This window comes from Panulirus ornatus, chromosome 48, assembly GCF_036320965.1.
Source record: "Panulirus ornatus isolate Po-2019 chromosome 48, ASM3632096v1, whole genome shotgun sequence".
NCBI classification, from domain to species: domain Eukaryota; kingdom Metazoa; phylum Arthropoda; class Malacostraca; order Decapoda; family Palinuridae; genus Panulirus; species Panulirus ornatus.
In genome coordinates this window covers 8,783,290-8,807,634 of record NC_092271.1, presented here as the reverse complement: position 1 = coordinate 8,807,634, position 24,345 = coordinate 8,783,290, and the positions used below count along the sequence as shown (strand labels likewise).

Here is a 24,345-nt window from a genome sequence, read left to right as displayed (position 1 = left end):
GGTATTTCAAGCGAAAAATCTTGAGTACTTTCTTCAGGCATGAAAGATATTTCAAGAGCTTTGATGCAAGACAAGAATGTAAATGATTAAACCGGTACTGATTATTTATGCAGCTGGAGAAGTGGTTATAAAAATTAAAGATAATATTACATGCCCCTATATATCCTCTATTAAAAGAGAATCTTCTTCATTAAAGATAAATATTCATGTGGCAGAGAGCAGTGAAAACAGGTGTCTTGCGGATGTTGGAACACTTTTTAACATACTGAAAATATAAAGTTTTTGAATAAACTGTGTGTCATGTGGAAAAGTGCTCCGTGTTTGTAAGAGCAAAACTCACCAGTGCGATTTACAGGAATTTAGATGGACGAAATCACGCAGGTAACTATGGTATGTCAAATCAAGGGAATCCCACCAAGAATTTACAGAAAGCACAGAGGGATGATCCTGTGATTGATCTCTTTAACTTTGGTTAGCACACACGGGAAGACATGATGACCTGAGGAAAACAAGTCAGTTGGACTTAGAAAGACAAACAAAAGTGCATCAGTTTACTGAGAATGAGGGGAACCAATGGGAAGGGCGGCATCTCAGAGGAATCCGGCTGCCAATCTTGTGGTGTTGAGGTAATGAAAAGGCTGATGGTGTATGTGTCGTAATGGCTTTATTAATGTAAATCTCTTACCAGCTTCGCTTCTCCATTTAAGTTCAGTATCACAATGTATCGCTTCACTATTTTGAAAAAAGAGTTTTCTCCAGTATGAAGGAGAGCGAAGAGGATATCAAGCCAAAGCAGGTGATGAGGAAGAGGCCCTGCATGTGGTCAAGGTTAAGGGGGATGACGCTGTCTGCACCGAGCTCCTCCTGCTGGCTGGTGAAATTTTTCTTGTCACCGCTGGCGCGCTTCTGGAGAAGAGAGAAACACGATACTATTCTGTTTTTTTAAGGTAATTTGACATTCTGTGAACCAGTATTCTCTAGTTTCGATATATATATATATATATATATATATATATATATATATATATATATATATATATATATATATATATATATATATATATATATATATATATATATATATATATATATATATATATATATATATATATATATATATATATATATATATATATATATATATATATATATATATATATTCCTATGAGTCCACGGGGAAAATGAAACACGAAAAGTTCCCAAGTGCACTTTCGTGTAATAATCACATCATCATGGGAGACACAAGAGAGACATATAACAGTCAGTTGATATACATCGAAGAGACGAAGCTAGGATGCCATTTGCTAAACATGTGATTGTCCAAAACATACAACGAGCGTTCATAAACATATTTTACAAATTTTATCAACAATAAAGTTATCTAATTTGCATAGACCATCACTAATATTAAGATTATTAAGATTCAATGATATTTCTCTTGGTAATAGAGTTAGAGTTAATAACTGAGATGGCGTTACTCCAGTCAATACAATGATCATAGTTTGTAACATGATTAAACACGGCAATTGATTCTTGTCCCGTTCTTATACTATATTTATGTTGCTTAAGTCTAACAGAAAGATCTTCACCAGTCTGACCAACATAAAATTTATCACAGTTTCCACAATGCATGCAACCAAGAGAATTTTCTCGTGAATTCCTGATTAAGATATTCTTTATAGTATTATTGTTGTTAAGGCAACATTTACATTAAAGGATTTTAGCAACATGGGAAGCAAAGTGAGATTATTAATAAAAGGGAGAACTAAAAGATTCTTGGTGTCAATGGGAGGTTTGGGTTCAACTCTATAAAATGATTTCTTTGCTTACTTAAGGGATTTATCAATGAAAGATCTAGGGTACTTTAACTTATATCCAATAAGGTATATCTTCGCAAACTCATTATCAATAAACTCTGGACTGCAAATACGTAATGCCCTAAGGAACATAGATTGAAATGATGATGATTTAACTCTGTCATGTTGACACGAGTAATAATGGATATTGGTGGCTTTTCTGTATTTGTTATATTTAAACTTGTTTCCTTGCCTATGTATCATGCAATCTAAAAATGGTAACATACCATTATTTTCATTTTCTACAGTAAATTTGATGGAAGGTACTAAATTGTTAAGTAAGGGGAGGAATATTTGTAGATTTTCATTTGTTGGCCAAACACGAAGAACATCATCTACATACCCAAACCAAATTGCATTAGAAGGTAAGATATCCTTTAGTAATTTTGTTTCAAAAAATTCCATATAAACATTACTTAATACAGGTGGAAGAGGGTTACCCATTGCCATACCAAATTTTTGAGTATAATAATCTCCATTGAATTGAAATACACAGCCTTTTATACACAATTTTATCAGTTCAATGAAATTAGTTTTTGAAACAGGTAAACGAATATCATCCAAGACATCAAATAAATATTCTAAAAGGTCATCAACTGGAACTTTAGTGAGCTAACAAGTTTGAAATCAAAATTAACATTGATGTTGTTTAGCTTGTTGACTAAATCTACATTGTTCACGGTATTAGAATTTGATACCTTACCCACTAAAAGGCTTAATAAAGAACCTAACCATTTTGACAATTTATATGTGATGGAGCCTAGTGAACTCACTATAGGTCTTGCTGGAAAATTCAGTTCATGTGTTTTGATAAGTCCATACATATATGGCAATGAAGGGGACAAAAATGACAAACTTTTGATAAGAGAAATGTTACCTTTCAACAACAATTTCATTTCTTTACTGAAGTGAGAATTAACTGCTTCTAAGGGATTTTTACTAAGTTTAGAATATGTCGTGCTATCATTTAGAGGATCATTCATTTTAGATAAATAGTTACTTTTCTCTAAAATCACAACAGTGTTAGCCTTATCTGCTTTATTAATATGTATATCCTTGTCTTTTTTAAGGTGTTAATAGCTCTTATGAATCTTTTAGGGCAATTAGCTTCCACTGGTTTTGACAAACTGGCATACACTAAAATCTTACAGATATTTATATCGTCATTACTTAAATTTCTGTATTTTTCTAAATTACAAAAGACTTTGTGACATCAACACAGCTGGCTTCTCTGTTAGAGCAGACAAGGCTTAAACCAGAACCTAATGCTCACAAGCAATCTTTATCTAGTTGTTTATTAGACAGGTTTACCACAAAATATGGCTTTGTGTTCTTGGTCCAGTCGCTGTTTTCAGTAAGATGGTCCAACTTACGATTTAGTGACACTTGTAGTCTATTGCGTTCTTTCCTTAATTCATCATAGCAATAGTCCAACATCCGGTTCTTCCAGTGTGGCGATATTGCCATTTGAAAGGCACGTTTCTTATCTCTTGAAATGGGAAAAGCCTCCTCCATTTCAAGTTTCTTTAATTCAATGTTTTTCTAAAAAATGATATTTTGAAATTGGTCAAATGGTCGACCAGACACCTGCAACAAACGTTGAAGTAGGACAGATCTTGGCACCACTTGTTCATCAAGGCATTTCCTAAGAAATTAAAATCGTAACATCAGTTGGTGAGCCTCGATTAGCGATTTGGAGAAAGTAGTAACGAAAGGAGAAAGTCCAGGACAGCTTGTAGAAAAGTAATATAAGAGCCGTGTGGAATCCATGTGGGAAAGGATCACAATTTTCCGCGTGATCAAGATATTCCTATGAGTCCACGGGGAAAATGAAACACGAAAAGTTCCCAAGTGCACTTTCGTGTAATAATCACATCATCAGGGGAGAAAAAAGAGAGAAATATAACAGTCAGTTGATATACATCGAAGAGACGAAGCTAGGATGCCATTTGGTAAACATGTGATTGTCCAAAGTGCGTTCGTAAACTTATCATTTTACAAATCTTATCAACAATAAAGTTATCTAATTTGTACAGACCATCACTAATATCAAGATTATAGTTTTTGTGCATTTAATAATAGAAGATTCCATGATATTTCTCTTGGTAATAGAGCAAGAGTTAACAACTGAGATGGCGTTACTCCAGTCAATACAATAATCATAGTTTTTAACATGATTAAACAAGGCATTTGATTCTTGTCCAGTTCTTATACTATATTTATGTTGCTTAAGTCTAATAGAAAGATCCTTACAAATCTGACCAACATAAAATTTATCACAGTTTCCACAAGGAACTTTATAGATGCAACCAAGAGAATTTTCTGGTGAATTCCTGATTAAGATATTCTTTATAGTATAATTGTTGCTAAAGGCAACATTTACATTAAAGGATTTAAGCAACATGGGAAGCAAAGTGAAATTATTATTATGATCATTGTATTGACTGGAATAACGCCATCTCAGTTGTTAACTCTAACTCTATTACCAAGAGAAATATCATTAAATCTTCTATTATTAAATACACAAAGAATTATATTCTTAATATTAGTGATGGTCTGTACAAATTAGATAACTTTATTGTTGATAAGATTTGTAAAATGATAAGTTTATGAACACTCGTTGTATGTTTTGGACAATCACATGTTTACCAAATGGCGTCCTAGCCTCGTCTCTTCGATGTATATCAACTGACTGTTATATTTCTCTCTTGTGTCTCCCCTGATGATGTGATTATTACACGAAAGTGCACTTGGGAACTTTTCGTGTTTCATTTTCCCCGTGGACTCATAGGAATATCTTGATCACGCGGAAAATTGTGATCATTTCCAACCTGGATTCCACACGGCTCTTCTATTACTTCTCTGCAAGCTGTCCTGGACTTTCTCCTTTCGTTACTGCTTTCTCCAAATCGCTAATCAAGGCTCACGAAATGAGGTTGCGATTTGAGTTCCTTTGGAAATGCCTTGATGAACAAGTGATGCCAAGTCCTGTCCTACTTCAACGTTTTTTGCAGCTGTCTGGTCGACCATTTGACCAATTTCAAAATATTATTTTAAAGAAAAATATTGAATTAAAGAAACTTGAAATGGAGGAGGCTTTTCCCATTTCAAGAGAGAAGAAACGTGCCTTTCAAATGATAATACCAACACACTGGAAGAACCGGATGTTGGACTATTGCTATGATGAATTAAGGAAAGAACGCATTAGGCTACAAATGTCACTAAATCGTAAGTTGGACCATCTTATTGAAAACAGTGACTGGACCAAGAACACAAACCCATCTTTTGTGGTAAACCTGTCTAATAAACAACTAGATAAAGATTGCTTGTGTGCATTAGGCTATGGTTTAAGTTTTGTCTGCTCTAACAGAGAAGCCAGCTGTGTTGATGTCAGAAAGTCTTTTTGTAATTTAGAAAAATACAATGATTTGAGTAATGATGATATTAATATTTGTAAGGGTTTAGTTTATGCCAGTTAGTCAAAACCAGTGGAAGCTAATCGCCCTAAAAGATTCATAAGAGCTATTAACACCTTAAAAAAAGATAAGGATATACATATTACTAAAGCAGATAAGGCTAACACTATTGTGATTTTAGAGAAAAGTAACTATTTATCTAAAATGAATAGTCTTCTAAATAATAACACAACATATTCTAAACTTAGTAAAAATCCATTAGAAACAGTTAATTCTCACTTCAATAAAGAAATGAAGTTGCTGTTGAAAGTTAACATTTCTCTTATCAAAAGTTTGTCATCTTTGTCCCCTTCATTGCCATATATGTATAGACTTATCAAAACACATAAGCAAAATTTTCCAGCAAGACCTATAGTGAGTTCAGTAGACTCCATCACATATAGATTATCAAAATGGTTAGTTTCCTAATTAAGCCATTTAGTGGGTAAGGTATCAAATTCTAATATCATGAACAATGTAGATTTAGTCAACAAGCTAAACAATATCAATATTAATTTTCATTTGAAACTAGTTAGCTTTGATGTTTCCTCACTTTTCATTAAAGTTCCAGTTGATGACCTTTTATAATATTTATTTGATGTCTTGGATGATATTCATTTACCTGTTTCAAAGTCTAATTTAATTGAACTGATAAAATTGTGTATAAAAGACTGTGTATTTCAATTTGATGGAGATTATTATGCTCAAAAATTTGGTATGGCAATGGGTAACCCTCTTTCACCTGTACTAAGTAATCTTTATATGGAATTTTTTGAAACAAAATTACTAAAGGATATCTTACCTTCTAATGCAATTGGTTTAGGTATGTAGATGATGTTCTTTGTGTTTGGCCAACAAATTTAAATTTACAAATATTTCTCCCCTTACTTAACAATTTAGTACCTTCCATCAAATTTACTGTAGAAAATGAAAATAATGGTATGTCACCATTTTTAGATTGCATGATCCATAGACAAGGAAACAAGTTTAAGATTAGCATATACAGAAAACCCACCAATGTATGCTCATATATCCATTATTACTCATCTCAACAAGACAGAGTTGAATTATCATCATTTCAATCTATGTTCCTTAGGGCATTACGTATTTGCAGTCCAGAGTTTATTGATGATGAGTTTGAGAAGATATATTCCATTGGATATATGTTAAAGTACCCTAGATCTTTCATTGATAAATCCCTGAAGTTAGCAAAGAAATCATTTTATAGAATTGAGCCCAAACCTCCCATTGACACCAAGAATCTTTTAGTTCTCCCTTTTAATAATAATCTCACTTTGCTTCCCATGTTGCTTAAATCCTTTAATGTAAATGTTGCCCTTAGCAACAATAATACTATAGAGAATATCTTAATCAGGAATTCACCAGAAAATTCTCTTGGTTGCATCTATAAAGTTCCTTGTGGAAACTGTGATAAGTTTTGTGTTGGTCAGACTGGTAAGAATCTTTCTGTTAGACTTAAGCAACATAAATATAGTATAAGAACTGGACAAGAATCAAATGCCTTGTTTAATCATGTTAAAAACTATGATCATTGTATTGACTGGAGGAACGCCATCTCAGTTGTTAACTCTAACTCTATCACCAATAGAAAAATTTCATTGAATATTCTATTATTAAGTACACATAGAATTATAATCTTAATATTAGTGATGGTCTGTACAAATTAGATAACTTTATTGTTGATAAGATTTGTAAAATGATAAGTTTATGAACACTCGTTGTATGTTTTGGACAATCACATGTTTACCAAATGGCGTCCTACCCTCGTCTCTTCGATATATATCAACTGAGTGTTATATTTCTCTCTTGTGTCTCCCCTGATGATGTGATTATTACACGAAAGTGCACTTGGGAACTATTCATGTTTCATTTTCCCCGTGGACTCATAGGAATATCTTGATCACTCGGGAAATTGTGATCCTTTCCAACCTGGATTCCACACGGCTCTTCTGTTACTTCTCTGCAAGCTGTCCTGGACTTTCTCCTTTCGTTACTGCTTTCTCCAAATCGCTAATCAAGGCTCACCAACTGAAGTAGCGATTTGAATTCCTTAGGAAATGCCTTGATGAACAAGTGATGCCAAGATCTGTCCTATCTCAACGTTTGTTGCAGCTGTCTTGTCGACCATTTGACCAATTTCAAAATATTATTTTAAAGGAAAATATTGAATTAAAGAAACTTGAAATGAAGGAGGCTTTTCGCACTTCAAGAGAGAAGAAACGTGCCTTTCAAATGAAAATACCGACACACTGGAAGAACCGGATGTTGGACTATTGCTATGATGAATTAAGGAAAGAACGCATTAGGTTACAAGTGTCACTAAAACGTAAGTTGGACCATCTTATTGAAAACAGTGACTGGACCAAGAATACAAACCCATCTTTTGTGGTAAAGCTGTCTAATAAACAATTAGATAAAGATTCCTTGTGTGCATTTGGCTATGGTTTAAGTTTTGTCTGCTCTAACAGAGAAGCCAGCTGTGTTGATGTCACAAAGTCTTTTTGTAATTTAGAAAAATACAGTAATATAAGTAATGATGATATTAATATTTGTAAGGGTTTAGTTTATGCCAGTTTGTCAAAACCAGTGGAAGCTAATTGCCCTAAGAGATTCATAAGATCTATTAACACCTTAGAAAAAGACAAGGATATACATATTACTAAAGCAGATAAGGCTAACACTGTTGTGATTTTAGACAAAAGTAACTATTTATCTAAAATGAATGATCCTATAAATGATAACACAACATATTCTAAACTTAGTAAAAATCCCTTAGAAACAGTTAATTCTCACTTCAATAAAGAAATGAAGTTTTTGTTGAAAAGTAACATTTCTCTCATCAAAAGTTTGTCATCTTTGTCCCCTTCATTGCCATATATGTATGGACTTATCAAAATACATAAGCAAAATTTTCCAGGAAGACCTATAGTGAGTTCATTAGGCTCCATCACATATAAGATATCAAAATGGTTAGTTTCCTTATTAAGCCCTTTAGTGGGTAAGGTATCAAATTCTAATATCATGAACAATGTAGATTTAGTCAACAAGCTAAACAATATCATTATTAATTTTTATTTCAAACTAGTTAGCTTTGATGTTTCCTCACTTTTCTCTAAAGTTCTAGTTGATGACCTTTTATGATATTTATTTGATGTATTGGATGATATTCATTTACCTGTTTCAAATTCTAATTTCATTGAACTGATAAAATTGTGTATAAAAGAATGTGTATTTCAATTTAATGGAGAATATTATGCTCGAAAATTTGGTATGGCAATGGGTAACCCTCTTTCACCTGTACTGAGTAATCTTTATATGGAATGTTTTGAAACAAAATTATTAAAGGATATCTTACCTTCTAATGCAATTTGGTTTAGGTATGTAGATGATGTTCTTTGCGTTTGGCCAACAAATCAAAATTTACAAATATTTCTCCCCTTACTTAACAATTTAGTACCTTCCATCAAATTTACTGTAGAAAATGAAAATAATGGCATGTTACCATTTTTAGATTGCATGATCCATAGACAAGAAAACAAGTTTAAGTTTAGCATATACAGAAAACCCACCAATGTATGCTCATATATCCATTATTACTGATCTCAACATGACAGAGTAAAATTATCATCATTTCAATCTATGTTCCTTAGGGCATTACGTATTTGCAGTCCAGAGTTTATTGATGATGAGTTTGAGAAGATATATTCTATTGGATATAAGCTAAAGTACCCTAGATCTTTCATTGATAAATCCCTTAAGTTAGCAAAGAAATCATTTTATAGAGTTGAGCCCAAACCTCCCATTGACACCAAGAATCTTTTAGTTCTCCCTTTTAATAATAATTTCACTTTGCTTCCCATGTTGCTTAAATCCTTTAATGTAAATGTTGCCCTTAGGAACAATAATACTATAAAGAATATCTTAATCAGGAATTCACCAGAAAATTCTCTTGGTTGCATCTATAAAGTTCCTTGTGGAAACTCTGATAAATTTTATGTTGGTCAGACTGGTAAGGATCTTTCTGTTAGACTTAAGCAACATAAATATAGTAAAAGAACTGGACAAGAATCAAATGCCTTGTTTAATTATGTTAAAAACTATGATCATTGTATTGACTGGAGTAACGCCATCTCAGTTGTTAACTCTAACTCTATTACCAAGAGAAATATCATTGAATCTTCTATTATTGAATACACAAAAAATTATAATCTTCATATTAGTGATGGTCTGTACAAATTAGATAACTTTATTGTTAATAAGATTTGTAAAATGATAAGTTTATGAACGCTCGTTGTATGGTTTGGACAATCATATGTTTACCAAATGGCGTCCTAGCTTCGTCTCTTCGATGTATTTCAACTGAGTGTTATATTTCTCTCTTATGTCTCCCCTGATGATGTGATTATTACACGACTGTGCACTTGGGAACTTTTCGTGTTTCATTATCCCCGTGGACTCAGAGGAATATATATATATATATATATATATATATATATATATATATATATATATATATATATATATATATATATATATATATATATATATATATATATATACATATATATATATATATATATATATATATATATATATATATATATATATATATATATATATATATATATATATATATATATATGTATATAAATATAATGGAGAACCATCATAATGGAGTTGCACGGACTGTGATCCTTGCTGTGGTTACAAGAATATTCTTCCGCCCACCAGAGATGCTACTACCTTTGTGAATCAAGAACCATTGCAACACAAACCTCGCCAGGTGGTAGAGTGTCCCGCAGTGTATCGAGACAGACTTCGCCAGAACTTTTTTAAAAGGGAAGTAAATGTTTATAGTTGTGTTACTGGAGTGATAGTTTTCATACATGGTGCTTTGACAAGAAAATAGTGAAAGTGGAAAAAAAAAAGAAAAGAAAATGTAGCTTAGACATTGAAGCTTATTGATACAGTGGTTAAATTGATGAGAACTACTATTGACGTTTGTGTAAATCAATTATACATTTCCCTTTTCCATAGCCAGAGGTTGAACCATTATGTGACATTAATTTTCTCATTTCAAGCTAGAAGTTTCAGTTTTCTAAATTACTTCTTACTTTTTCCATATGTATATATATATGTAGATGTTTGTGTGTGTATATGTACGTGTGTATGTGTATGTATATATATATATATATATATATATATATGTATATATATTTATATATATATATATCATCCCTGGGGATAGGGGTGAAAGAATACTTCCCACGCATTCCTCGCCTGTCGTAGAAGGCGACTAGAGGGGACGGGAGCGGGGAGCCAGAAATCCTCCCCTCCTTGTATTTTTTAACTTTCTAAAATGGGAAACAGAAGAAGGAGTCACGCGGGGAGTGCTCATCCTCCTCGAAGGCTCAGACTGGGGTGTCTAAATGTGTGTGGATGTAACCAAGATGTGAAAAAAGGAGAGGTAGGTAGTATGTTTCAGGAAAGGAACCTGGATGTTTTGGCTCTGAGTGAAACGAAGCTCAAGGGTAAAGGGGAAGAGTGGTTTGGGAATGTCTTAGGAATAAAGTCAGGGGTTAGTGAGAGGACAAGAGCAAGGGAAGGAGTAGCAGTACTCCTGAAACAGGAGTTGTGGGAGTATGTGATAGAATGTAAGAAAGTAAATTCTCGATTAATATGGGTAAAACTGAAAGTTGATGGAGAGAGATGGGTGATTATTGGTGCATATGCACCTGGGCATAAGAAGAAAGATTATGAAAGGCAAGTGTTTTGGGAGCAACTGAATGAGTGTGTTAGTGGTTTTGATGCAAGAGACCGGGTTATAGTGATGGGTGATTTGAATGCAAAGGTGAGTAGTGTGGCAGTTGAGGGAATAATTGGTATACATGGGGTGTTCAGTGTTGTAAATGGAAATGGTGAAGAGCTAGTAGATTTATGTGTGAAAAAGGACTGGTGATTGGGAATACCTGGTTTAAAAAGCGAGATATACATAAGTATACGTATGTAAGTAGGAGAGATGGCCAGAGAGCGTTATTGGATTACGTGTTAATTGACAGGCGCGCGAAAGAGAGACTTTTGGATGTTAATGTGCTGAGAGGTGCAACTGGAGGGATGTCTGATCATTATCTTGTGGAGGCTAAGGTGAAGATTTGTATGGGTTTTCAGAAAAGAAGAGTGAATGTTGGGGTGAAGAGGGTGGTGAGAGTAAGTGAGCTTCGGAAGGAGACTTGTGTGAGGAGGTACCAGGAGAGACTGAGTACAGAATGGAAAAAGGTGAGAACAACGGAAGTAAGGGGAGTGGGGGAGGAATGGGATGTATTTAGGGAATCAGTGATGGATTGCGCAAAAGATGCTTGTGGCATGAGAAGAGTGGGAGGTGGGTTGATTAGAAAGGGTAGTGAGTGGTGTGATGAAGAAGTAAGATTATAAGTGAAAGAGAAGAGAGAGGCATTTGGACGATTTTTGCAGGGAAAAAATGCAATTGAGTGGGAGATGTATAAAAGAAAGAGACAGGAGGTCAAGAGAAAGGTGCAAGAGGTGAAAAAGAGGGCAAATGAGAATTGGGGTGAGAGAGTATCTTAAATTTAAGTTTTAGGGAGAATATAAAGATGTTCTGGAAGGAGGTAAATAAAGTGCGTAAGACAAGGGAGCAAATGGGAACTTCAGTGAAGGGCGCAAATGGGGAGGTGATAACAAGTAGTGGTGATGTGAGAAGGAGATGGATTGAGTATTTTTAAGGTTTGTTGAATGTGTTTGATGATAGAGTGGCAGTTATAGGGTGTTTTGGTCGAGGTGGTGTGCAAAGTGAGAGGGTTAGGGAAAATGATTTGGTAAACAGAGAAGAGGCAGTAAAAGCTTTGCGGGAGATGAAAGCCGGTAAGGCAGCAGGTTTGGATGGTATTGCAGTGGAATTTATTAAAAAAGGGGGTGACTGTATTATTGACTGGTTGGTAAGGTTATTTAATGTATGTATGACTCATGGTGAGGTGCCTGAGGATTGGCGGAATGCGTGCATAGTGCCATTGTACAAAGGCAAAGGGGATAAGAGTGAGTGCTCAAATTACAGAGGTATAAGTTTGTTGAGTATTCCTGGTAAATTATATGGGAGGGTATTGATTGAGAGGGTGAAGGCATGTACAGAACATCAGATTGGGGAAGAGCAGTGTGGTTTCAGAAGTGGTAGAGGATGTGTGGATCAGGTGTTTGCTTTGAAGAATATATGTGAGAAATACTTAGAAAAGCAAATGGATTTGTATGTAGCATTTATGGATCTGGAGAAGGCGTATGATAGAGTTGATAGAGATGCTCTGTGGAAGGTATTAAGAATATATTGTGTGGGAGGCAAGTTGTTAGAAGCAGTGAAAAGTTTTTATCGAGGATGTAAGGCATGTGTACGTGTAGGAAGAGAGGAAAGTGATTGGTTCTCAGTGAATGTAGGTTTGCGGCAGGGGTGTGTGATGTCTCCATGGTTGTTAATTTGTTTATGGATGGGGTTTTTAGGGAGGTGAATGCAAGAGTTTTGGAAAGAGGGGCAAGTATGAAGTCTTTTGGGGATGAGAGAGCTTGGGAAATGAGTCAGTTGTTGTTCGCTGATGATACAGCGCTGGTGGCTGATTCATATGAGAAACTGCAAAAGCTGGTGACTGAGTTTGGTAAATTGTGTGAAAGAAGAAAGTTAAGAGTAAATGTGAATAAGAGCAAGGTTATTAGGTACAGTAGGGTTGAGGGTCAAGTCAATTGTGAGGTAAGTTTGAATGGAGAAAAACTGGAGGAAGTAAAGAGTTTTAGATATCTGGGAGTGGATCTGGCAGCGAAGTGGATCATAGGGTGGGGGAGGGGGCGAAAATCCTGGGAGCCTTGAAGAATGTGTGGAAGTCGAGAACATTATCTGGGAAAGCAAAAATGGGTATGTTTGAAGGAATAGTGGTTCCATCAATGTTGTATGGTTGCGAGGCGTGGGCTATGGATAGAGTTGTGCGCATGAGGATGGATGTGCTGGAAATAAGATGTTTGAGGACACTGTGTGGTGTGAGGTGGTTTGATCGAGTAAGTAACGTAAGGGTAAGAGAGATGTGTGGAAATAAAAAGAGCGTGGTTGAGAGAGCAGAAGAGGGTGTTTTGAAATGGTTTGGGCACATGGAGAGAATGAGTGAGGAAAGATTGACCAAGAGGATATATGTGTCGGAGGTGGAGGGAACGAGGAGAAGTGGGAGACCAAATTTTAGGTGGAAAGATGGAGTGAAAAAGATTTTGTGTGATCGGGGCCTGAACATGCAGGAGGGTGAAAGGAGGGCAAGGAATAGAGTGAATTGGATCGATGTGGTATACCGGGGTTGACGTGCTGTCAGTGGATTGAATCAGGGCATGTGAAGCGTCTGGGGTAAACCATGGAAAGCTGTGTAGGTATGTATATTTGCGTGTGTGGACGTATGTATATACATGTGTATGGGGGTGGGCTGGGCCATTTCTTTCGTCTGTTTCCTTGCGCTACCTCGTAAACGCGGGAGACAGCGACTAAGCAAAAAGAAAAAAAAAAAAATATATATATATATATATATATATATATATATATATATATATATATATATATATATATATATATATATATATATATATATATATATACATTTTTTTTTTTTTTTTCATACTATTCGCTATTTCCCGCGATAGCGAGATAGCGTTAAGAACAGAGGACTGGGCCTTTGAGGGAATATCCTCACCTGGCCCTCTTCTCTGTTCCTTCTTTTGGAAAATTAAAAAGAAAAAAAAAAAAACGAGAGGGGAGTATTTCCAGCCCCCCGCTCCCTTCCCTTTTAGTCGCCTTCTACGACACGCAGGGAATACGTGGGAAGTATTCTTTCTCCCCTATCCTTAGGGAATATATATATATATATATATATATATATATATATATATATATATATATATATATATATATATATATATATATATATATATATATATATATATATATATACATGCGGGGGAAGTGGTTGTCATTTCATGTGTGGCGGGTTTGCGACGGGACTGAATAATGGCAGACAGTATGAATTATATACATGTGTATATATGTATATATCTGTGTGTGTGCATATATATGTGTACGTTGAGATGTATTGGTATGTATATGTTCGTGTGTGGTCATGTAGGTTTATATATGAGTATGGGGGTGGGTTGGGCCTTTTCTTTCGTCTGTTTCCTTGCGCTGCCTCGTAAACGCGGGAGACAGCGACAAAGTAAAATAAAAATAAATAAAAAAATATATATATATATTTTTTTTCTTTTTTTTTTTTTTTTTTGCTTTGTCGCTGTCTCCCGCCATTGCGAGGTATCGCAAGGAAACAGACGAAAGAAATGGCCCAACCCACCCCCATACACATGTATATACATACACGTCCACACGCAAATATACATACTTACACAGCTTTCCATGGTTTACCCAAGACGCTTCACATGCCCTGATTCAATCCACTGACAGCACGTCAAATCCGGTATACCACATCGTTCCAATTCACTCTATTCCTTGCCCGCCTTTCACCCTCCTGCATGTTCAGGCCCCGATCACTCAAAATCTTTTTCACTCCATCTTTCCACCTCCAATTTGGTCTCCTACTTCTCGTTCCCTCCACCTCCGACACATATATCCTCTTGGTCAATCTTTCCTCACTCATTCTCTCCATGTGCCCAAACCATTTCAAAACACCCTCTTCTGCTCTCTCATTCACGCTCTTTTTATTTCCACGCATCTCTCTTACCCTTACATTACTTACTAGATCAAACCACCTCACACCACACATTGTCCTCAAACGTCTCATTTCCAGCACATCCACCCTCTTGTGCACAACTCTATCCATAGCCCACGCCTCGCAACCATACAACATTGTTGGAACCACTATTCCTTCAAACATACCCATTTTTGCTTTCCGAGATAATGTTCTCGAATTCCACACATTCTTCAAGGCTCCCAGGATTTTCGCCCCCTCCCCCACCCTATGATTCACTTCCGCTTCCATGATTCCATCCGCTGCCAGATCCACTCCTAGATATCTAAAACACTTTACTTCCTCCAGTTTTTCTCCATTCAAACTTACCTCCCAATTGGCTTGATCCTCAACCCTACTGTACCTAATAACCTTGCTCTTATTCACATTTACTCTTAACTTTCTTCTTTCACACACTTTACCAAACTCAGTCACCAGCTTCTGCAGTTTCTCAAATGAATCAGCCACCAGCGTTGTATCATCAGCGAACAACAACTGACTCACTTCCCAAGCTCTATCATCCACAACAGACTGCATACTTGCCCCTCTTTCCAAAACTCTTGCATTCACCTCCCTAACAACCCCATCCATAAACAAATTAAACAACCATGGAGACATCACACACCCCTGCCGCAAACCTACATTCACTGACAACCAATCACTTTCCTCGCTTCCTACACGTACCCATGCCTTACATCCTCGATAAAAACTTTTCACTGCTTCTAACAACTTGCCTCCCACACCATATATTCTTAATACCTTCCACAGAGCATCTCTATCAACTCTATCATATGCCTTCTCCAGATCCATAAATGCTACATACAAATCCATTTGCTTTTCTAAGTGTTGGTCACATACATTCTTCAAAGCAAAAACCTGATCCACACATCCTCTACCACTTCTGAAACCACATTGCTCTTCCCCAATCTGATGCTCTGTACATGCCTTCACCCTCTCAATCAATACCCTCCCATATAATTTCCAGGAATACTCAACAAACTTATGCCTCTGTAATTTGAGCACTCACTCTTATCCCCTTTGCCTTTGTACAATGGCACTATGCACGCATTCCGTCAATCCTCAGGCACCTCACCATGAGTCATAGATACTTTAAATAACCTTACCAACCAGTCAACAATACAGTCACCCCCTTTTTTAATAGATTCCACTGCAATACCATCCAAACCTGCTGCCTTGACGGCTTTCATCTTCCGCAAAGCTTTTACTACCTCTTCTCTGTTTACCAAATCATTTTCCCTAACCCTCTCACTTTGCACACCACCTCGACCAAAACACCATATATCTGCCACTCTATCATCAAACACATTCAACAAACCTTCAAAATACTCACTCCATCTCCTTCTCACATCACCACTACTTGTTATCACTTCCCCATTTGCGCCCTTCACTGAAGTTCCCATTTGCTCCCTTGTCTATATATATATATATATATATATATATATATATATATATATATATATATATATATATATATATATATATATATTTTTCTTTTTGCTTTGTCGCTGTCTCCCGCGTTTGCGAGGTAGCACAAGGAAACAGACGAAAGAAATGGCCCAGCCCACCCCCATACACATGTATATACATACGTCCACACACGCAAATATACATACCTACACAGCTTTCCATGGTTTACCCCAGACGCTTCACATGCCCTGATTCAATCCACTGACAGCACGTCAACCCCGCTCTACCACATCGATCCAATTCACTCTATTCCTTGCCCTCCTTTCACCCTCCTGCATGTTCAGGCCCCGATCACTCAAAATCTTTTTCACTCCATCTCTCCACCTCCAATTTGGTCTCCCACTTCTCGTTCCCTCCACCTCCGACACATATATCCTCTTGGTCAATCTTTCCTCACTCATTCTCTCCATGTGCCCAAACCATTTCAAAACACCCTCTTCTCCTCTCTCAACCACGCTATTTTTATTTCCACACATTTCTCTTACCCTTACGTTACTTACTCGATCAAACCACCTCACACCACACATTGTCCTCAAACATCTCATTTCCAGCACATCCATCCTCCTGCGCACAACTCTATCCATAGCCCACGCCTCGCAACCATACAACATTGATGGAACCACTATTCCTTCAAACATACCCATTTTTGCTTTCCGAGATAATGTTCTCGACTTCCACACATTCTTCAAGGCTCCCAGAATTTTCGCCCCCTCCCCCACCCTATAATTCAATTCCGCTTCCATGGTTCCATCCGCTGCCAGATCCACTCCCAGATATCTAAAACTCTTTACTTCCTCCAGTTTTTCTCCATTAAAACTTACCTCCCAATTGACTTGACCCTCAACCCTACTGTACCTAATAACCTTGCTCTTATTCACATTTACTCTTAACTTTCTTCTCTCACACACTTTACCAAACTCAGTCACCAGCTTCTGCAGTTTCTCATATGAATCAGCCACCAGCGTTGTATCATCAGCGAACAACAACTGACTCACTTCCCAACCTCTCTCATCCCCAACAGACTTCATACTTGCCCCTCTTTCCAAAACTCTTGCATTCACCTCCCTAACAACCCCATCCATAAACAAATTAACAACCATGGAGACATCAAACACCCCTGCCGCAAACCTACATTCACTGAGAACCAATCACTTTCCTCTCTTACTACACGTACACATGCCTTACATCCTCGATAAAAACTTTTCACTGCTTCTAACATCTTGCCTCCCACACCATATATTCTTAATACCTTCCACAGAGCATCTCTATCAACTCTATCATATGCCTTCTCCAGATCCATAAATGCTACATACAAATCCATTTGCTTTTCTAAGTATTTCTCACATACATTCTTCAAAGCAAACACCTGATCCACACATCCTCTACCACTTCTGAAACCACACTGCTCTTCCCCAATCAGATGCTCTGTACATGCCTTCACCCTCTCAATCAATACCCTCCCATATAATTTACCAGGAATACTCAACAAACTTATACCTCTGTAATTTGAGCACTCACTCTTATCCCCTTTGCCTTTGTACAATGGCACTATGCACGCATTCCGCCAATCCTCAGGCACCTCACCATGAGTCATACATACATTAAATAACCTCACCAACCAGTCAATAATACAGTCACCCCCTTTTTTAATAAATTCCACTGCAATACCATCCAAACCTGCTGCCTTGCCGGCTTTCATCTTCCGCAAAGCTTTTACTACCTCTTCTCTGTTTACCAAATCATTTTCCCTAACCCTCTCACTTTGCAAACCACCTCGACCAAAACACCCTATATCTGCCACTCTATCATCAAACACATTCAACAAAACTTCAAAATACTCACTGCCATCTCCTTCTCACATCACCACTACTTGTTATCACCTCCCCATTTGCGCGCTTCACTGATGTTCCCATTTGCTCCTTGTCTTACGCACTTCATTTACCTCCTTCCAGAACATCTTTTTATTCTCCCTAAAATTTAATGATACTCTCTCACCCCAACTCTCATTTGCCCTCTTTTTCACCTCTTGCACCTTTCTCTTGACCTCCTGTCTCTTTCTTTTATACATCTCCCACTCAATTGCATTTTTTCCCTTCAAAAATCGTCCAAATGTCTCTCTCTTCTCTTTCACTAATAATCTTACTTCTTCATCCCACCACTCACTACCCTTTCTAATCAACCCACCTCCCACTCTTCTCATGCCACAAGTATCTTTTGCGCAATCCATCACTGATTCCCTAAATACATCCCATTCCTCCCCCACTCCCCTTACTTCCATTGTTCTCACCTTTTTCCATTCTGTACTCAGTCTCTCCTGGTACTTCCTCACACAAGTCTACTTCCCAACCTCACTTACTCTCACCACCCTCTTCACACCAACATTATACATTTCCCTTTTTCATAGCCAGAGGTTGAACGATTATGTGACATTCATTTTTTCATTTCATTTCAAGCTAGAAGTTTCAGTTTTCTAAATCATTTCTTACATTTTTCATACGTATATATATGTATATATGTGTGTGTGTGTGTATATGTGCGTGTATATATATATATATATATATATATATATATATATATATATATATATATATATATATATTATATATATATATATATATATATATATATATATATATATATATATATATATATATATATATATATATATTTTTTTTTTTTTTTATTATTATACTTTGTCGCTGTCTTCCGCGTTTGCGAGGTAGCGCAAGGAAACAGACGAAAGAAATGGCCCAACCCACCCCCATACACATGTATATACATACGTCCACACACGCAAATATACATACCTACACAGCTTTCCATGCCTTGATTCAATCCACTGACAGCACGTCAATCCTGGTATACCACATCGCTCCAATTCACTCTATTCCTTGCCATCCTCTCACCCTCCTGCATGTTCAGGCCCCGATCACACAAAATCTTTTTCACTCCATCTTTCCACCTCCAATTTGGTCTCCCTCTTCTCCTTGTTCCCTCCACCTCCGACACATATATCCTCTTGGTCAATCTTTCCTCACTCATCCTCTCCATGTGCCCAAACCACTTCAAAACACCCTCTTCTGCTCTCTCAACCACGCTCTTTTTATTTCCACACATCTCTCTTACCCTTACGTTACTTACTCGATCAAACCACCTCACACCACACATTGTCCTCAAACATCTCATTTCCAGCACATCCATCCTCCTGCGCACAACTCTATCCATAGCCCACGCCTCGCAACCATACATCATTGTTGGAACCACTATTCCTTCAAACATACCCATTTTTGCTTTCCGAGATAATGTTCTCGACTTCCACACATTCTTCAAGGCCCCCAGAATTTTCGCCCCCTCCCCCACCCTATGATCCACTTCCGCTTCCATGGTTCCATCCGCTGCCAGATCCACTCCTAGATATCTAAAACACTTCACTTCCTCCAGTTTTTCTCCATTCAAACTCATCTCCCAATTGACTTGACCCTCAACCCTACTGTACCTAATAACCTTGCTCTTATTCACATTTACTCTTAACTTTCTTCTTCCACACACTTTACCAAACTCAGTCACCAGCTTCTGCAGTTTCTCACATGAATCAGCCACCAGCGCTTTATCATCAGCGAACAACAACTGACTCACTTCCCAACCTCTCTCATCCCCAACAGACTTCATACTTGCCCCTCTTTCCAAAACTCTTGCATTCACCTCCCTAACAACCCCATCCATAAACAAATTAAACAACCATGGAGACATCACACACCCCTGCCGCAAACCTACATTCACTGACAACCAATCACTTTCCTCTCTTCCTACACGTACACATGCCTTACATCCTCGATAAAAACTTTTCACTGCTTCCAACAACTTTCCTCCCACACCATATATTCTTAATACCTTCCACAGAGCATCTCTATCAACTCTATCATATGCCTTCTCCAGATCCATAAATGCTACATACAAATCCATTTGCTTTTCTAAGTATTTCTCACATACATTCTTCAAAGCAAACACCTGATCCACACATCCTCTACCACTTCTGAAACCACACTGCTCTTCCCCAATCTGATGCTCTGTACATGCCTTCACCCTCTCAATCAATACCCTCCCATATAATTTACCAGGAATACTCAACAAACTTATACCTCTGTAATTTGAGCACTCACTCTTATCCCCTTTGCCTTTGTACAATGGCACTATGCACGCATTCCGCCAATCCTCAGGCACCTCACCATGAGTCATACATACATTAAATAACCTTACCAACCAGTCAACAATACAGTCACCCCCTTTTTTAATAAATTCCACCGCAATACCATCCAAACCTGCTGCCTTGCCGGCTTTCATCTTCCGCAAAGCTTTCACTACCTCTTCTCTGTTTACCAAATCATTTTCCCTAACTCTCTCACTTTGCACACCACCTCGACCAAAACACCCTATATCTGCCACTCTATCATCAAACACATTCAAGAAACCTTCAAAATACTCACTCCATCTCCTTCTCACATCACCACTACTTGTTATCACCTCCCCATTTGCGCCCTTCACTGAAGTTCCCATTTGCTCCCTTGTCTTACGCACTTTATTTACCTCCTTCCAGAACATCTTTTTATTCTCCCTAAAATTTAATGATACTCTCTCACCCCAACTCTCATTTGCCCTTTTTTTCACCTCTTGCACCTTTCTCTTGACCTCCTATCTCTTTCTTTTATACATCTCCCACTCAATTGCATTTTTTCCCTGCAAAAATCGTCCAAATGCCTCTCTCTTCTCTTTCACTAATACTCTTACTTCTTCATCCCACCACTCACTACCCTTTCTAATCAACCCACCTCCCACTCTTCTCATGCCACAAGCATCTTTTGCGCAATCCATCACTGATTCCCTAAATACATCCCATTCCTCCCCCACTCCCCTTACTTCCATTGTTCTCACCTTTTTCCATTCTGTACTCAGTCTCTCATGGTACTTCCTCAAACAGGTCTCCTTCTCAAGCTCACTTACTCTCACCACCCTCTTCACCCCAACATTCACTCTTCTTTTCTGAAAACCCATACAAATCTTCACCTTAGCCTCCACAAGATAATGATCAGACATCCCTCCAGTTGCACCTCTCAGCACATTAACATCCAAAAGTCTCTCTTTCGCACGCCTGTCAATTAACACGTAATCCAATAACGCTCTCTGGCCATCTCTCCTACTTACATAAGTATACTTATGTATATCTCGCTTTTTAAACCAGGTATTCCCAATCATCAGTCTTTCTCAGAACATAAATCTACAAGCTCTTCACCATTTCCATTTACAACACTGAACACCCCATGTATACCAATTATTCCCTCAACTGCCACATTACTCACCTTTGCATTGAAATCACCCATCACTATGACCCGGTGTCGTGCATCAAAACCACTAACACACTCATTCAGCTGCTCCCAAAACACTTGCCTCTCTTGATCTTTCTTCTCATGCCCAGGTGCATATGCACCAATAATCACCGACCTCTCTCCATCAACTTTCAGTTTTACCCATATTAATCGAGAATTTACTTTCTTACACTCTATCACATACTCCCACAACTCCTGTTTTAGGAGTATTGCTACTCCTTCCCTTGCTCTTGTCCTCTCACTAACCCCTGACTTTACTCCCCAGACATTCCCAAACCACTCTTCCCCTTTACCCTTGAGCTTCGTTTCACTCAGAGCCAAAACATCCAGGTTCCTTTCCTCAAACATACTACCTATCTCTCCTTTTTTCACATCTTGGTTACATCCACACACATTTAGGCACCCCACTCTGAGCCTTCGAGGAGGATGAGCACTCCCCGCGTGACTCCTTCTTCTGTTTCCATTTTAGAAAGTTAATACAAGGAGGGGAGGATTTCTGGCCCCCCGCTCCCGTCCCCTCTAGTCGCTTTCTACGACACGCGAGGAATACGTGGGAAGTATTCTTTCACCCCTATCCCCAGGGATAATATACATATATATATACATATACACATACACACACATACACATACATACGCACATATACACACACACACACATACATATATATACATATGAAAAATGTAAGAAATATATATATATATATATATATATATATATATATTTCTTACATTTATATATATATATATATATATATATATATATATATATATATATATATATATATATTCTATTTTTTATACTTCGTCGATGTCTCCCGCGTTAGCGACATAGCGCAAGGAAACAGACGAAGTAGGGGCCCAACCCACCCATATACACATATATACACATACACGACCACACACGCACATATACATACCTATACATCTCAACATACACATATATATGCACACACACAGATATATACATATATACACATCTATATAATTCATACTGTCTGCTCTTATTCATTCCCGTCGCAAACTCGCCACACATGAAATGACAACTAACTCCCCCGCATGTGCGCGAGGTAGCGCTAGGAAAGACAACAAAGGCCACATTCGTTCACACTCAGTCTCTAATTGTCATGTATAATGCACCATTACCACAGCTCCCTTTCCACATCCAGGCCCCACAAAACGTTCCATGGTTTAGCCCAGACGCTTCACATGCCCTGGTTCAATCCATTGACAGCACGTCGACCCCGGTATACCACATCGTTCCAATTCACTCTATTTCTTACACCCCTTTCACCCTCCTGCATGTTCAGGCCCCGATCTCTTAAAATTTTTTTCACGCCATATTTTCCACCTCCAATTTGGTCTCCCACTTCTCGTTCCCTCCACCTCTGACACATATATCCTCTTTGTCAATCTTTCCTCACTCATTCTCTCCATGTGACAAAACCACTTCAAAACTCCCTCTTCTGCTTTTTCAATCTCTTACCCTTTCATTACTTACTCGATCAAACCACCTCACATCCCATATTGTCCTCAAACATCTCATTTCCAGAATATCCACCATCCTCCGCACAACTCTATCTATAGCTCACGCCTCGCAACCATATAACATTGTTGGAACAATTATTCCTTCAAACATACCCATTTTTGATTACCAAGATAACGCTTTCGACTTCCATACATTTTTCACCGCTCCCAGAACTTTCGCCCACTCCCGCAACCTATGATTCACCTCCGCTTCCATGGTTCCATCCGTTGCCAAATCTACTCCCATATATCTAAAACACTTCATTTCCTCCAATTTTTCTCCATTCAAACAAACCTCTTAGTTGACTTGTCTCTCAACCCTACTGTACCTAACAACCTCGCTTTTATTTATATTTACTCTCAGCTTTCTCCTTTCATACACTTTACCAAATTCAGTCACCAGCTTCTGCAGTTTCTCACCCAAATCAGCCACCAGCGCTGTATCATCAGCGAACAACAACTGACTCACTTAACAAGCTCTCTCATCCACAACAGACTGCATACTTGCCCCTCTTTCCAAAACTCTTGCATTCACCTCCCTAATAACCCCATCGATAAACAAAGTGAACAAACATGGAGACATCACGCACACCTGCCACAAACCAACATTCACTGAGAACCAATCACTTTCCTCTCTTCCTTCACGTACACATGCCTTACATCCTCGATAAAAACTTTTCACTGCTTCTAACAATTCACCTCCCACACCATATATTCTTAATGCCTTTCACAGATCATCTCTATCAACTCCATCATATGCCTACTCCAGATCCTATTCCTGGGGATAGGGGAGAAAGAATACTTCCTACGTGTCGTAGAAGGCGACTAAATGGGTCAGGAGCGGGAGCATAAAA

The 24,345-nt window shown here is 37.7% G+C and overlaps 1 protein-coding gene across 1 annotated transcript in view; it reads right to left on the bottom strand.

Moving 5' to 3' along the window:
* Positions 1–658: 658 nt before the first annotated feature.
* Positions 659–24,345, bottom strand: part of LOC139763966 (uncharacterized) — a 178,156-nt gene continuing 154,469 nt past the window's right edge. Inside the window, exon 5 of the mRNA XM_071690445.1 lies at positions 659–906. Coding sequence (XP_071546546.1) covers positions 733–906 — 174 coding nt within the window. The 3' untranslated portion in view covers positions 659–732. The remainder of the gene's footprint in view (positions 907–24,345) is intronic.